Source organism: Chaetomium fimeti, assembly GCF_033439085.1.
Source record: "Chaetomium fimeti strain CBS 168.71 chromosome Unknown B0H64scaffold_3, whole genome shotgun sequence".
In the NCBI taxonomy this organism is placed as follows: domain Eukaryota; kingdom Fungi; phylum Ascomycota; class Sordariomycetes; order Sordariales; family Chaetomiaceae; genus Chaetomium; species Chaetomium fimeti.
The window spans coordinates 1,355,799-1,369,810 of record NW_026944331.1 but is presented as its reverse complement, the minus strand read 5'-3'; the positions used below and the strand labels follow the sequence as shown (position 1 = coordinate 1,369,810).

The 14,012-nt window shown below is 58.2% G+C and overlaps 5 protein-coding genes across 5 annotated transcripts; 4 read left to right on the top strand and 1 right to left on the bottom strand.

Moving 5' to 3' along the window:
• The first annotated feature begins 1,188 nt into the window (after positions 1-1,188).
• On the top strand, positions 1,189-2,783 carry B0H64DRAFT_115402 (nucleosome assembly protein). Its single transcript, XM_062797857.1, has 3 exons — positions 1,189-1,489; positions 1,553-2,335; positions 2,389-2,783. Exons 1-3 carry the CDS (start codon positions 1,402-1,404, stop codon positions 2,529-2,531), a joined length of 1,014 nt encoding a protein of 337 aa, XP_062660512.1. The 5' UTR covers positions 1,189-1,401; the 3' UTR covers positions 2,532-2,783.
• Positions 2,784-3,967: 1,184 nt separating this feature from the next.
• On the top strand, positions 3,968-5,402 carry B0H64DRAFT_319490 (glycoside hydrolase; the record flags this gene model as incomplete). The annotated part of the gene is made up of 2 exons (XM_062800431.1): positions 3,968-4,049; positions 4,108-5,402. 2 exons carry the CDS (start codon positions 3,968-3,970, stop codon positions 5,400-5,402), a joined length of 1,377 nt encoding a protein of 458 aa, XP_062660511.1.
• A 632-nt stretch (positions 5,403-6,034) lies between these two features.
• On the top strand, positions 6,035-8,440 carry B0H64DRAFT_473162 (Dak1 domain-containing protein). The gene is made up of 2 exons (XM_062807978.1): positions 6,035-7,742; positions 7,793-8,440. Exons 1-2 carry the CDS (start codon positions 6,419-6,421, stop codon positions 8,290-8,292), a joined length of 1,824 nt encoding a protein of 607 aa, XP_062660510.1. The 5' UTR covers positions 6,035-6,418; the 3' UTR covers positions 8,293-8,440.
• Positions 8,441-8,534: 94 nt separating this feature from the next.
• B0H64DRAFT_390941 (ClpP/crotonase-like domain-containing protein) lies at positions 8,535-10,439 on the top strand. The gene is made up of 2 exons (XM_062803442.1): positions 8,535-8,899; positions 8,990-10,439. Exons 1-2 carry the CDS (start codon positions 8,729-8,731, stop codon positions 10,367-10,369), a joined length of 1,551 nt encoding a protein of 516 aa, XP_062660509.1. The 5' UTR covers positions 8,535-8,728; the 3' UTR covers positions 10,370-10,439.
• Positions 10,440-10,615: 176 nt separating this feature from the next.
• Positions 10,616-13,805, bottom strand: B0H64DRAFT_338589 (uncharacterized protein). The gene is made up of 2 exons (XM_062801184.1): positions 12,947-13,805; positions 10,616-12,896 (listed from the first exon to the last, which is right to left on the bottom strand). The coding sequence occupies exons 1-2, from the start codon at positions 13,539-13,541 to the stop codon at positions 10,651-10,653; spliced, it is 2,841 nt and encodes a 946-aa protein (XP_062660508.1). The 5' UTR covers positions 13,542-13,805; the 3' UTR covers positions 10,616-10,650.
• Between the last annotated feature and the right edge of the window lie 207 nt (positions 13,806-14,012).

Below are 14,012 nucleotides of genomic sequence, written 5' to 3'. Positions count from 1 at the left end.
ACGGGCAGAATCTGGTAGAAAGTCGAGCGTCTCTGTGACGGATCTAGGATGGGGAACTGGAAAAGCGAGCGGACTCGTCGCCTGCCACTGGGTTCCCGATTTTAAATCTTTCCAAAATGCTGAGCTAGAACTTCCCTCTTTTATCTGAAATAGTAGAAAACAAGGAGGTCACCGGGTTGTGAAATTCTTTGTCAACTTCGGTCAACGGTGATGTGGTGTTCGATCTGAATTATGTCAAGGGTGTCCTTGACTAGAAACTCTTCGCGTGGAATGCCCAACTTTAAAGTTTCCAAAGATAAACAAACCTAACATGGCAAACCCCTTGCAGACCGAGGACGGGACGAAAATAAACTACTGGAGAGGCGGTAGTCACGCGCCCAACGGATTCTCGCATCTGTTAGCTAACAGAAAGTCAATTGCGGATCGTCCGACAGGACCAGGATTCGGGAGCCGTTGGCAGCCGCTGTGAAAATTCTCCGTAAGGGCATGAGCACCGACTTCGGGCCTCTTGTCATGGGTCGGTAATGCACCGATTGCATTCGTTGTGGAAGGAGATAAGACACGTTCCGCAGTTTGGCGGCGGTGGGCTCGGTGAAGGCCGGCCACTGCGTCAGCGTTACCAGGATTCCTCGTAGACGGACTTCCCTCGGAAACCCGATAACGGAAGAGCCTTGCATCTGTTGGGCTGGCGAGCACAGTCGGTCATGAATTGGGATATGAGAAGCTCGATTGTCGAGTTGCGGGAGAAAGTGGGCAAGTAAAATATCTAGGTTAGGTAGCCAAGGCCGGCTGTGAGCTGACCGATGACTTCATAGGTAGGTGGTTTTCTCGCCGTGCCGTGTGGTTTTGGTGCCCTGTGGGTTCCATGTTTTGTTGTATTGTGTAAGTTGGAGGAGACGATTGTCCACCTAAATCACGGGGTACCTGAATTTTGCATTGCCGCCAAGAGAACCGTTAGGGGACCAGCAATTGAGATCCAAATCGGGTAGGTAGTTTCTAGTGGTGTGCAACAGACATCACACTGGAAAGGGAAGCCGTGATTCAAACGGTAAAGTTCTAGATCGATTCAAGCCGGGGTGCTCTCGGCCCGGGATTCGGCAAGTTCCATGCCGTGGCCCGTGCCCCGATAATGCGAACGGGCGCTGGACCCCACGTCTTGGCAAGCAGGACCTGTTCATCCAACCCCGCCGACAAACAATTTGTGAATGCCAAGGCCTGCACAATTTCGCAACAGGGCGGGACCTGCGCCGTGTTAGTCGCTGAACATAGTGGGCAACGAGAAGAATTTTTCTTCCATCCCACACTATTTCATCCATCTGTCGCCATCATTGTGGTCCCAGAGCCTTTTCCATTCTTCTTCCACCCAAGATATTCCCATATCCGCCAAAAACAACAGAAAAAATGGCCGCCGCTCTCGAAGAAACCATGGTCAGCTACGAGGAGCTTTCCGACCTCGAGCAGGAGTTCGATGATGTCGAGACTGAGATCAGTGAGTTTATAGCCATTGTAGACCTTAAAAGCACAGAATAGAACCCTAACGTCATCTCTCAAGTCCGTCAGCAGTACACCCTCTCCAAGCCGCTCTACGTCCGCCGCGCCGAGCTGCTCGCCAAGATCCCCAACTTCTGGGCGCTCGTGCTTGAGCAGGCGCCCATGGACATTGACGAGTACATCCAGCCGTCTGACTCGGCCATCCTCCTGACCTCGCTCAAGAACCTCTCGGTGAACCGCTTTGAGCTGGACGCCGACGAGAAGAAGGGCGACCCGCGCAGCGTCGCCATCCGCTTCGAGTTCGCCGAGAACGAGCACTTCGAGGACACGGTGCTGGAGAAGAAGTTCTGGTGGCGCCAGAGCAAGGACGGCTTCGCCGGCCTCGTCAGCGAGCCCGTCGAGATCAAGTGGAAGAAGGGCAAGGACCTGACCGACGGCCTTCTGAGCCTGGTCAAGGCCGTCTATGACGAGCAGCTGGCGAAGCCCAAGCAGGAGAAGAAGGGCAAGGCCGAGAAGGTGGTCCTGACCGAGAAGCAGAAGGCGCTCAAGGAGAAGATCGACAGCACCGGTATGGGCGGTGTTAGTTTCTTCGCCTGGTTCGGCTACATTGGAGAGTACGTCTCTGCCGAGGAGAGCAAGGAAGCGACTGAGGAGGAGAAGGAGGAGCGCCGGAAGAGGAAGGCTGGTGAGGAGGTGCCCAAGAAGGATGAGGATGAGGAGATGGGAGAGGGCGATGATGAGGACGAGGACGAGGATGACGATGACCTGGACATCTTCCCCATGGGTGATGCGGTTGCCATGGCGATTGCTGACGACCTGTGGCCCGGCGCGCTCAAGTACTTTAGTGAGTTTACCACCATCGACCCCTCTACAGCATGGTTTACTAACCCGTAGCAGTTCAAGCTCAGGAGCAAGACGGTATGAGCGAACTCGACTTTGAGACGGACGATGAGGATGATGAAGAGGATGACGAAGAGGAGGAGAGCGCGACCAGGCCGCAGAAGAAGCAGAAGGCCTGCGCCCACGGCTGCAAGCACTAAGCCGGAACTGCTAGGTCTTGTTACGATCAGGTCTGCGATACCCCCTAAACTCTCATGATTTGGACACAAGAATTTGTTATGATGATGGATAGACAAAAGTAGCTTGTTTTGCTGCATAGACAAGAGCTCTTAGAATGAAAACGAGCTCGAATTTTCGCAAAGACGGGTTCCACTCACTTAGCCCAGATCCAACGGGAGGTACATCCCTCCTCATCTGAGCCGCCGGCCAAGTCTCGAAGTGATATCACCCACCATACCTGAGGAGCTACCCAATTCCGGCTGTCAACAAACTGTGTGCCATACGAATAGTTCGTTAAGTCAGGGACGCGCGGGCCCCTGAGCTAAATCGCCCAGGGCGCTTAGGGAACGAAGCGCTGTCACTTGTTCATGGTCTCTTCTTTCTACAATATTTGGGCGTTTCTGACTCATTTTTATTATTTTCTCTTTTTACGTTTAATGATATTCTTCTTTATTCTTATTCACTCCCTCTCATTTCTTATTATCACCCTTTTCCCCCGTTCTCTTGGTCTTCGTTTCTGTGAGCCGGGTGGTCCAGATGCCTTGGCGCCCCCGGCAATTCAGGGGTACCCTGTGGGTGGATGTCTCAGACTCCCTCCCCATCAACACCACCGACTTGGCTCACGACACGTACCAGGACAGCAAGAATAGCAGAGATCGTCGTTTAGCGCAAGGAAGCTCCTGATTCGAACCCCGTTTCTATGGGTTTAATTCAGTAATTTTTTCCAGAATGCTCAGATCATCAGCCAGTAGAAACATGATACCCAAACCCGCCCGTCGACAGTGGTTCGTGACACAAGGGGTTCCACGTCCGATCTCGAACTGCAAGTGTTTCAGCCTCTCTTGTCTCCCAAAGCGCCCGCACCACGGTACCCGCAAGTTCCGGGAACCAAGAGACCAGGAAATTCGAGGTGACTCTTGGCCTGGGGCTGTGATGGGACGTTTCCTTGGATGTGCGCGTCCAGACCTGGGCTAGGAAGTTTCCATGTCACTTGTTCAGCTCTTCTTCCTCTCACACTCACTTTCTTCTGTTTCCACTTCCACCTTTCCTTCCTTTTGGATCTGTTTGTTGGCCTACCACAGTCTATGGCACACAGCTGCTAGACTTTCTTTTCTTTTCATTTTTCTATTCATTCTCTTCGATTCGTAACGCGCTCTGGTCGCTGTTTTCTGTCAAGGCTGTGCCATTCCTTTCATTACACACGATATCACGACACGACTCGGAATTGTCGTTTTGTTCCTATACGGTCTCTTATTGTCGGACTTCTTTATTGTTAGAGCCGATAGCTTACTCTCGTCTTGTTTCTAGACGTTACCTGTCCCTCCTCCGTTAGCCCATGAACAAGCCTGGCTGCCAAACGCTCTAGGCTGGATCTCTTTTTTTCGTCACTCGTTGATTAGACGGACACATTGGTATCATGAGGATATCAGGGCTTTTGGCCTCTCTGGGCCTGCTGGTGGGATCCGGGAAGGCGATCGAGTTGGTCCTTGAGGATGAAGGTAAGGAGGCAGCGTTGCCGGGAACTACAGCTGCCCCAGAAGCTAACACCATGTCTAGCCTCCGTCAAGGCCGCCGCTGGCACAATAGCATTTGGGTTGGTCAAATACTATACCGGAAACAACACAGGCGATACACCAGGCAACCTCCCCGATCCATATTTCTGGTGGGAAGCGGGCGCCATGTTTGGGACCCTGATCGACTACTGGGCGCTGACCGGAGACGACTCGTACAATGCCATAACTGCGCAGGCCATCCTGCACCAAGGGACCGAGAACGCCGACTTCCTGCCCCGGAACCAGACACGCACGCTCGGCAACGATGATCAAGGGTTTTGGGGGATGGCGGCCATGTCGGCGGCCGAGAATAAGCTTCCCGACCCGCCCCCGGACCAACCGCAATGGCTCGCGCTCGCCCAGTCCCTCTTCAACCAGTTCGCATCCCGCTGGGACGAGGAGGCCTGCGGGGGCGGGCTCCGGTGGCAGATCTTCACCTTCAACAACGGCTTCAACTACAAGAACTCCATCTCCAACGGCTGCTTCTTCAACCTGGCGGCGCGGCTGGCGCGGTACACGGGCAACGAGACGTACGCGGTGTGGGCGAACAAGATCTTCGACTGGGAGGAGAGGGTCGGGCTGATCACGGAGGACCACACGGTGCGGGACGGGGTGCACGTCAACCTGGAGGACAAGACGTGCAAGAGCATGGACCCCAACCGGTGGTCGTACAACGCGGGCATCTTCCTGCACGGCGCCGCCGTCATGTACAACCACACCAACGCCTCGTCCACCTGGCAAACCCGCGTCGACGGCCTGCTCGCCTCCACCCGCGACACCTTCTTCAACGACGAGGGCGTCGTCTTCGAGCAGCTGTGCGAGCCGAGCGGCTTCTGCAACAACGACCAGCGCAGCTTCAAGGGCTACCTCACGCGCTGGCTCGCCGGCACCACCCAGATGGCGCCCTACACCTTCGACGCGATCCACCCCCTCTTGGAAAACGACGCGCGCGCCGCCGCCGCCGTCTGCGTCGGCGACACCGTCGCGCCCGCCTTCAAGGGCCACACCGGCACCGCCTGCGGCTTCAGCTGGACGACACCGGGGAGCTTTGATGGTTCGGTTGGTGTGGGCGAGCAGATGAATGCGCTCTCGGCTGTCATGTACACGCTAGTGGGCCGCGTGGCCGCGCCTGTTACCGCCGAGTCTGGCGGTACTTCCAAGGGTAACCCCGGTGCCATGGCGCATGAGGAGCCGATCGGGTTCAAGGAGATCACGCTGGGCGATAGGGTCGCGGCTGGGTTCGTCACGTCGGCGTTGGCGTTGGGGGTGGTGGCCGGGTCGGCGTTTGTGATGATATAGCCCGGGTGGCTGGTTTGGTTGATGGGGGGTGAATTGGGTTGGGATGGGTCATGATCGAGGCGTTTTGGGATTCAAGCATTGTTTGGCGTTTTGGATTGATTTAGGGGTTTGGATGCTGGGTTACATCTACGGCTTTGAGAGCTGGTTTGGGTTTTGGATAACTACTTGATGACAGGTTTGGGAATGGGGAACGAAGGGCCCCAGGGGAGTTATGAACAGGAAAGAATTGTTAAAAGCACATGACAGACATCATGTTGTCATATCAATTGAAAGAAGCAAAACATATACACACGGGCTCTGCCCTATGATTTAGGTAAATCCTGAGAATGCGTTGGAAGAACAGAACAATTGGAAGTTCTCGTTATGTTTTCTGCTTTTCCTTCAGTTTCCTCGCCTACCTTAGATATTCTTCCGAAACCGACGGCTAATCATGGACCTGAAGGCACTGCTTGGCTTAGAAGCTCCTAGGCTAGTCCGATCCCCGTAGTGACGGACGATCGGGAGTCAAAAGTGAGGTCACCTTGCCTGGGCTTGGTACGACGGGAAATCAAGTTGCAGCAGGTTGGACCATGACGGGGCCCCGCACTCACCCCCACCTTCCTGCGATATCAATGCCGTTCACCATCGGGCAAGCTCTCCCGAGACCGTTGCTGCCGAGAGGCGCTATTGATCCGACATAACCGTTTAATCCGCTTTGTTTGTTTTAGCTCGGTTCTCGAGGAAGCACTTAAACCGTATTCCTAGCTTGGGATTCAAGCAACCAGATACCGCTTACACACTTCGACAAGGTCTCGCAGAGAGCAATACTTCCTCGCGCTTACACAACGAGGCTTCCCAGCATTGCGGTTGCGGTTATTCGAGCCGAGATCCAAGCCGAAGCTCTCCTCTTCTTCATTGCAAACTCACCCACCAAACCAAACCCCCTTCTTGACCTCTTCTCACTCAACCTCCCACCCACCCCCTTTTCCCCAACAACTAAACAACCAAACCACCACCACCCCCAACCAACCCCCAAAATGTCCACCAAACACTTCCTCCCCCACCCCACCAACCTGGTAACCACCTCCCTGCACTCCCTCACCCTCACCAACCCCGGCCTGGCCCTCGACACGGCCAACAAAGTCATCTACCGCCGCCCCGGCTACGGCCCGCCCGCCAGCCAACAACACGTGCACATCGTGTCGGGCGGCGGCTCGGGCCACGAGCCGTCCTTCGCGGGCATGGTCGGCCCCGGCCTGCTCAGCGCCGCCGTCGCGGGTACGATATTTGCTAGCCCCGCGGCGGAGCAGGTGCGCGCGGCGATTATGGGGCGGTTGGAGGAGGGTTGTGGTCGCGGGGAGGGAGGGGAAGGGGGAGGAGGGGGGGTGTTGGTGACGGTGATGAATTATACGGGGGATGTGCTGAACTTTGGGGTGGGTGTGGAGAAGGCTAGGGCGGCCGGGGTGAGGGTGGAGATGGTGGTGGTGGGGGATGATGTGGGTGTTGGGAGGGCGAAGGCCGGGAAGGTTGGGCGGAGGGGGATTGCCGGCACGGTGCTGGTGCATAAGATCAGTGGCGCGCTGGCTGCGCAGGGGAGGCGGTTGGATGAGGTTGTTAAGGTGGCGCGGCTGGTGGCGGAGAATTTGGTGAGTGTTGGGGCGAGTCTGGAGCATGTCCATGTGCCTGGGAGGGCGAAGCCTGATGCCAACTCGGCCGAGTACTTGAGGGATGGGGAGGTGGAGATTGGGATGGGGATTCATAACGAGCCGGGCTCGAGCAAGGAGGTGGTTGAGCTGCCGGAGCTGGTGCGGAAGATGCTGGCGCAGATGCTGGACCAGAGCGACAAGGACAGGGCGTTTGTGAATGTCAACTCGAACGAGGTGGTGTTGCTGGTGAATAACCTGGGAGGGGTTAGCGTGCTGGAGATGGGCGGCATCGTGAGCGAGGTGGCGGCGCAGCTCGAGAGGAGCTACAATATCCGACCCGTCCGCATCCTCAGCGGGACGTTCATGACGAGCCTCAACGGGCTGGGCTTCAGCATCACGCTTCTGAACGTGGTCAACACCGACATTGGCGGGCCAAGCATGATCGAGTTGCTCGACTACCCGTGCGAGGCCACAGGCTGGTCGTCTCCCATCTCGAAACGGACGTGGGAGGAGAAGAACACGGCCACCCGGGAGCAGGACACGTCGGGTGGAGGTGATACCAAGCCTAGTGGCCTGAAGATGGACGGCGCAGCCGCACAGCAGGCGCTCCGTCGGGCCCTGGAGGCAGTTGTGGCGGTTGAGCCGGAAGTGACGCGCTACGACACTGTGGTAGGAGACGGTGACTGCGGAATTGGGTTGAAGAGGGGTGCCGAAGGTAAGCGAGAAGCTCCCCCCGTGCGGGTTGGGCATCACTAACAGATGCAGCCATCTTAAACCACCTACAGTCAAATCCGCTGTCGGGAGACGCTGTGGTGGACTTGGCTAATATTGTGCCCATCGTTGAAAATGAGATGGACGGTACTTCAGGGGCACTCTACGCCATTTTCCTCAACGCCCTCTTGGCCTCGCTGAGGTCCCAGGGCGAAGGCGAGGCATCCCCCAAAGTCTGGGCGTCGGCTCTCAAGCAGAGCTGCGAAGCCCTGTCTAAGTACACGCCGGCCCGACCGGGAGACCGCACCCTAGTGGATGCTCTATACCCCTTTGTCGAGGTTCTTGAACAGACAGGCGACATCAAGCAGTCAGCCGAGGCAGCTCAGAACGCGGCCGAGGGCACCAAGGGAATGAAGCCTAGCCTGGGCCGGACGGTGTACATTGGCGGGTCCGGCTTTGAGCAGGTACCCGACCCTGGTGCATGGGGTCTTGCTACCTTCTTCCTGGGTCTGGCGGGGATCAAGAAGGTGGATGAAGGGTGGGAGAAGTTGTGAGGGGTGAAGGGCAGGTGGTATTCTGTACTTGTTCTCACAAACTGATCTTGTAAGTGCTGGTGGAAAAAATATGGGACATGTATATCCGGATATCTTTTACCGTCACCTCGAAGTCCGGGTTAGGGCAAATCAAGTTTACTTGGAACTGAAATCATGGATGCTCGTTGCGTGAAGGGAAGAGACGCTGCTTGGGGCCCTGCCAATTGAGTGCCGACTGGCGGCCGGTTAGTTACAGCTGCCACCGGCAATCATGGACCCCTGCTCCGGGCTCGATTGATTTGCGCGGTCACCTTCGGTCCAGTAAAAGCTGCAATCGCCAATCGCAGTGGACTTTGAAAAGACGGCGGCGGCAGCAAGTGTCTTGGGCCTCGGTGCGAATTCAAGGTCAATGGTCCACTGTCTGAGGGGGGAATATATCACCAGACACTCGTACTAAATGTTCGCCCACACGATTGTCAGCCGAGCGGTGCCGGCAGCACCAGCAACAATAGCAACGACATTGTCCCGCGCCTGCACTCGACCTTCCACACGCACAAGCACGCTGTTTGCCATGCCCCTCAGAGCCAAGCTGTTGTCGCAGCAGCAGCAGCCACAGTCACAACGGTTGGTATGTCATATGCATGCAGTGCCCTGAACAACACCACCACCGACCACCCATGCAGACTGCTTGCTAACCACCGAACCCCCACTACTCTAGATGTCGACACAAGAAGTCTACGATCGTTTCAAGCCCCGCGACGGCGACGAGCCCGAGGATGTCATCTTCAACAGTCTCTACGGCCTCCGGTCCATCGAGCTCAACAGGCCAAGGAAGCTCAACGCCCTCAACGGCTCCATGATCCGCAAGATCGCCCCGCGCATGCTGGAATGGGCCAAGTCCGACATGGCCAACGTTATCGTGATGAAGGGCGCGGGGGACAAGGCCTTCTGTGCTGGCGGCGATGTCGCCCAGTTGGCCGGCTGGAACCAGTCCGGGCCTGAGGGTCAGGAGAAGTCCAAGGAGTACTTCGCCCAGGAATACCAGCTGGACCACCTGATCGCCACCTACAACAAGCCCTACGTCGCCTTCATGGACGGCATCACCATGGGCGGCGGCGTTGGGCTCAGCATTCACGCCCCCTTCCGCATAGCAACCGAGCGAACCGTCTTCGCCATGCCTGAGACGACCATCGGTTTCTTCCCCGACGTCGGTGCTTCTTTCTTCCTCCCCAGGATGCCCGGTTTCGTCGGCACCTACCTCGCCCTGACCAGCATGCGCCTCATGGGTGCCAACGTCTTCTACTCTGGCGTCGCCACTCACTACCTGCACTCGACCTCTCTACCGCGCCTCGAGTCCCGCCTCGCCGAGCTGCGCTTCCAGGACAATGACGGGATGCAAGCTCGCCTGACCGCCATCAACGCCACCATCGAGGAGTTCGTCACGGGCCTACCACACGACGAGCCGATCCTCCTCAGCGGCGAGCTGCGCCGCGCCATCGACCGGTGCTTCAGCCACAACAGCGTCGACGAGATCCTGCGCGCCCTTGAGAAGGAGACGGGCGCGACGCGCCAATGGGCCCAGGAGACCATCTCCACGCTGCACGAGCGCTCACCCACGGCCGTGCACGTGGCCCTGCGCCAGATGCGCATCGGCGCCAAGTGGTCCATCCGGGACACGTTCGTGCGCGAGTACGCCATCGCGTCCAAGTTCATGGCCTCGCACGACTTCACCGAGGGCGTCACGGCGCTGCTCGTCGACAAGCGGCCCCCCACCTGGCAGCCGCCCTCGCTCGTCGAGATCTCCCCGGAGCAGAGCCCCAAGCTGACCGAGGACTACTTCCTCCTGCCGCGCGACCAGCCCAAGCTGGAGCTGCTGACAGACGCCAACTACGAGGAGTACCCGCACCCCCCGTTCGGCGTCCCCACCGAGGAGGACATCGAGAAGATGGTCCGGCTGGGCACCATGACGCGCCCTCAGCTCGTCGACGCCTTCGTGAAGGAGAAGGGACAGAAGCAGGGCGTAAAGGAGGTTGTCGAGGAGATCTTGGCCCGCAAGACCACGGGCGGGTCCAAGGGGCCCGCGAAGTGGGTGTATTAGAACGGCTCCTTTGGGGGTGTAGGATAGAATTGTACGGCTGTGCATATGAAGTATAGAGTTGTACGATGCGTCTGTTTTGTCTGTTCTTGATTGTGCCTTGACACGTGGTGGGATGCGACAGCACGTTCGTCTCATCAATGTCGACCAACCGGAAGTATTAAAACAATCCTGGGACATGCTACTCGGGCAGTTTAAGCATAACGTTACCAACTGTCATTCCCCCCCCTCATCACTAACATTACAGCCGTCGTAATTTTATCTATCCTAGGTAAACAAACCCCCTAAACCCCCAAGCTCTTAACACACCCCCACAGCACCACCGGCACGACCACATTATCATTACCCCCCGTGAGCACCGCCTCCGTCAGCGACGCCAACGAAGCGCACGCCACCGTCTTGGGCACTTCCACCCTCAACCACGGCCACAACACCGCCCAGTCCAACACACTCATCAGACTCTCCATCCCCGACTCAGCCTGGTGGTGGTGGTGGTGGTCAAAAGAAGCACCCGCAACAGCCCACCCCCCCACCCGCAACCACAGCGCAGCGACCATCAGCCCCACAAAGACGGCGGCCGCAAACGCGGCGCTGCCCTCAACACTTTTCCCGCCGCCCCACAGCCACTTGCGATGGCCCCAGCGGCGGCCGACCAGCGAGGCGGCGGCGTCGCCCAGCCCGACGCACACCACGCCCGACACCATGCCCACCTCGCGCGCGGGCACCTCCCACCCGGCGATGGCGGCAGCAACAGCAGGGGCTGGTTCCTCTGCAGAAACTGGAGGGGTGGTGGTTATCCGTGGTAGCGACGCCAGGCTGAGCCACACGGGAATCGCACAGCCGATGAGCAAAAAGATGTGGCTGACGACGACCGGTCCGCGCAGGTCGCGGCCGTCGACGTAGGGGGTGAGGAAGCGGGCGAGGGGCCGGGAGAGCGGGGGCAGCTGGCTGGCGCGGAGGAGATCTAATAACAAAAACACGGCGAGGACGATGGCGAGGGCCAGCGCGGCGTAGCAGGGGTCGACGTACAGCGTGGGCAGGAACATGGCGACCATCATGAAGTGGAAGACCTTGCGGCGCGTGTCGACCTCGTAGACGGGCGAGAGGCGGAAGACGACCGCGAGGCCCGTGAGGATGGTCAGCAGGAAGTAGGCCGATAGCGCGAGCCGCGTGTTGGCGGCGCCGAGGGAGCCGAGGCGCGTGTGTTGGGCCCAGCCGCCGTCACCTGGGGTGCAGGAGGCTGGTGAGGGGTGGGTGGTGGTGTTGGTGTTGTTGAGGGCGGAGAGGAGGGCGGGGAGGGGTATCCAGCGCTCGAGGTTGGCTTTGACGACCTGGAAGCGGAACTGCGGGATATCGCCGAATAGGTAGCCCAAAGCCCAGCCGACTGGTTCGTGGCCTGAGAGGGCGTAGTGTTGGACATAGGGCCGGATGCCGACAAAGATGACGAGAAGGATGCAGAGGTAGACGTAGCTGGCGTAGAGCCACTTGCGGATGGTGGCTTGGGTTTGGGTGAGGGAGAAGAGGGCGCGGACGCTAGTGGAGGCGGCGCGCTTCCGGCGGCCCGAGGGGGTGGTTGTCACTTTGGGGCGGCCCGGTGGTTTCCCCGTAGCAGGTAGGGTATGTCTTCGAGCTGGGCTCTGTTGTAATAGCTCTACCGAGTCCGACTGGACCCTAGTCAGGCCCGCGGGAGTGGGCGGTATGATGTCGACGTCGCTAAGACTGTCTGCCTGTACGGTCTTCTTGGGCGGGGTGGGAAGTGCGCCGTCAAGATATTCATCTATTGAATAGTCTGTATCGGATGCAACGCTGCCGAGACTCGCGGAGCGCCGCCGCCGGAAAGGTAAGAGTTGCCATAACAACTGATAACCGGACTCACTCCTCGCCGAAGAAGGCGTCCGTCTGAACCGCCACTTCGGCACGCGAGCGAGCAAGATCCCCCAATGGATCACCTGGCCGCAAAACACGGCAAGACCGAGGCCGCCTCCCCAGAGCACTGCTTTTAGAATAACAGCTTGGGGGGAGCTGGCCAGCAGAAGGAGGCCAATAAGAGCAGCAGAGAGCAGCTGAAGCTCGGAAACCAAAAGACTAGTTGTTGTAAGGTGGTGTAAGACGAGACAGAGCGTCTGATGTAAGGGGTAAAGCAAGACCAGGACTTCCCGCGACATATCGCCCACTAGAAACGCCTCTGCCGCCGGGACAAGTGCATCTAGCGTGAAGGGGACACATGACAGTAGCCAATGGGTGCAGCTCAAGGTTTCCCAGTGCCGTGCACCGGGGATCAGTGGCCTCGGGAGGGCGCAAATGCTGAGGACGAGGCTCGGTAGAACAGCGCCCTCGACGTTCTCGGCAATGAGGAGGGACACAAGAACAGGCACTACCGGAGGATAAAGGATGGGCGCGGGATCAAAGGAAGCGGGAACGCGGATCGGTACGAGCTTCTGGGGCTTCCCCTGACGGTACGCCCAACTTACCAACCTCAAGGGATAGGCGGCAGTCAGGCCGCAGAACACGCCGCCCACAGCCAGAAACTCTACAATTCTGATCAGCTGGGTTACGTACTATAAGCAGCAAGGGAGTTACCTTTCCGGTATAGGTGAATGAAAGACCGGGCCTCGGCATTTGAAGCAACCATCCCCCCTTGCCAAATTAGGAGCAGCACTTCGGTCGCCCTCCGAACCAGCTCCTTGCGGCGGCGAACTCTCTCGGCTGCGCCCCTCTTCTCACGCTCGTGTCCGCCATGGCCGGAACCCGAATTTGTCTTCCGACCCTCCTCTTCCCATATCGAGGGTGAAAGCAATGGTGTGGAGGTCCCCGAGAGTGGTTCATTCCTGCCCCTCAATCCCTTGTGCGATTTAGCCCTCGGGGCAGGGAGTCCTTTGAGAAAATGTTCATCGTCGGCCTCGGTGCCGCTCTCGCTAGTGAGCGGCGAGTCTCTTGCAAAGGCGGGAAAGGGACGAGAGGGAGCACCGTCCGACTCGCCGGCGACGCTATCGTTATCACCGGTGGTGATGCGCGGGTTCGTGAGGCGGCCCGAAGGTTCGAGGAGCTCGGTATTCAACCTGTGATAGGGATGCGGCGAGCGTGATAAGAGTCTTAAGGTATCATGGTCTTCGTCGGAGCTACCGGGGCTGGTCGGTGCTTTCGGGGCTGAGGGCGGTTGAAGATGCGCAGGCATGGCCAGTCGAGAAACTTGAGGAGGACGACGTCGATCTGGCGCAACATGGGGCCAGATAGGCCCTGCAACGGGTGGGAGAATCACCGATTGAGTATCACCAATGCACAATTCGAATGTCGCGCTGCGGAATCCCGCATGTTGGGTGTTGCGCGTAGTAAAAGTGGACTCGCGTGGCCTGTGGTGTCATTCCAGAGTCCAAATCAATGGAAATCGTGGATCACATGAAAGTCTGCGCAAGCTTCCATCGTCATGGGCCGAGAGCTGCAGCGTGGCTCGCTGGCCTTGCCATGGAGCCAGGGCTGGGCGAGATAAGGGGCGCCACAACCCGCCTGGATTCGGCAGCCGTTCCCGTTCCCATTCCCGTTGATACGCCACAACGCTGTGGCTTGTGTTGTGCCCCACAGCGGTCTGAACGTTCTGCACATCTTCACCCGATTGTGACGGATGGAAGTTCCCGCCGCTCGGTCTCCA

Bases quoted from the DNA above. Each gene is read 5' to 3' on its own strand.
- B0H64DRAFT_115402 (XM_062797857.1), top strand. From the start codon at position 1,402: ATGGCCGCCGCTCTCGAAGAAACCATGGTCAGCTACGAGGAGCTTTCC. The intron at 1,490-1,552 runs GTGAGTTTATAG...TCATCTCTCAAG, and splicing joins TGATGTCGAGACTGAGATCA to TCCGTCAGCAGTACACCCTC. The intron at 2,336-2,388 runs GTGAGTTTACCA...AACCCGTAGCAG, and splicing joins CGGCGCGCTCAAGTACTTTA to TTCAAGCTCAGGAGCAAGAC.
- B0H64DRAFT_473162 (XM_062807978.1), top strand. From the start codon at position 6,419: ATGTCCACCAAACACTTCCTCCCCCACCCCACCAACCTGGTAACCACC. The intron at 7,743-7,792 runs GTAAGCGAGAAG...TAACAGATGCAG, and splicing joins GTTGAAGAGGGGTGCCGAAG to CCATCTTAAACCACCTACAG.
- B0H64DRAFT_390941 (XM_062803442.1), top strand. From the start codon at position 8,729: ATGTTCGCCCACACGATTGTCAGCCGAGCGGTGCCGGCAGCACCAGCA. The intron at 8,900-8,989 runs GTATGTCATATG...CCACTACTCTAG, and splicing joins AGCCACAGTCACAACGGTTG to ATGTCGACACAAGAAGTCTA.
- B0H64DRAFT_338589 (XM_062801184.1), bottom strand. From the start codon at position 13,541: ATGCCTGCGCATCTTCAACCGCCCTCAGCCCCGAAAGCACCGACCAGC. The intron at 12,897-12,946 runs GTAACTCCCTTG...TCAGAATTGTAG, and splicing joins CATTCACCTATACCGGAAAG to AGTTTCTGGCTGTGGGCGGC.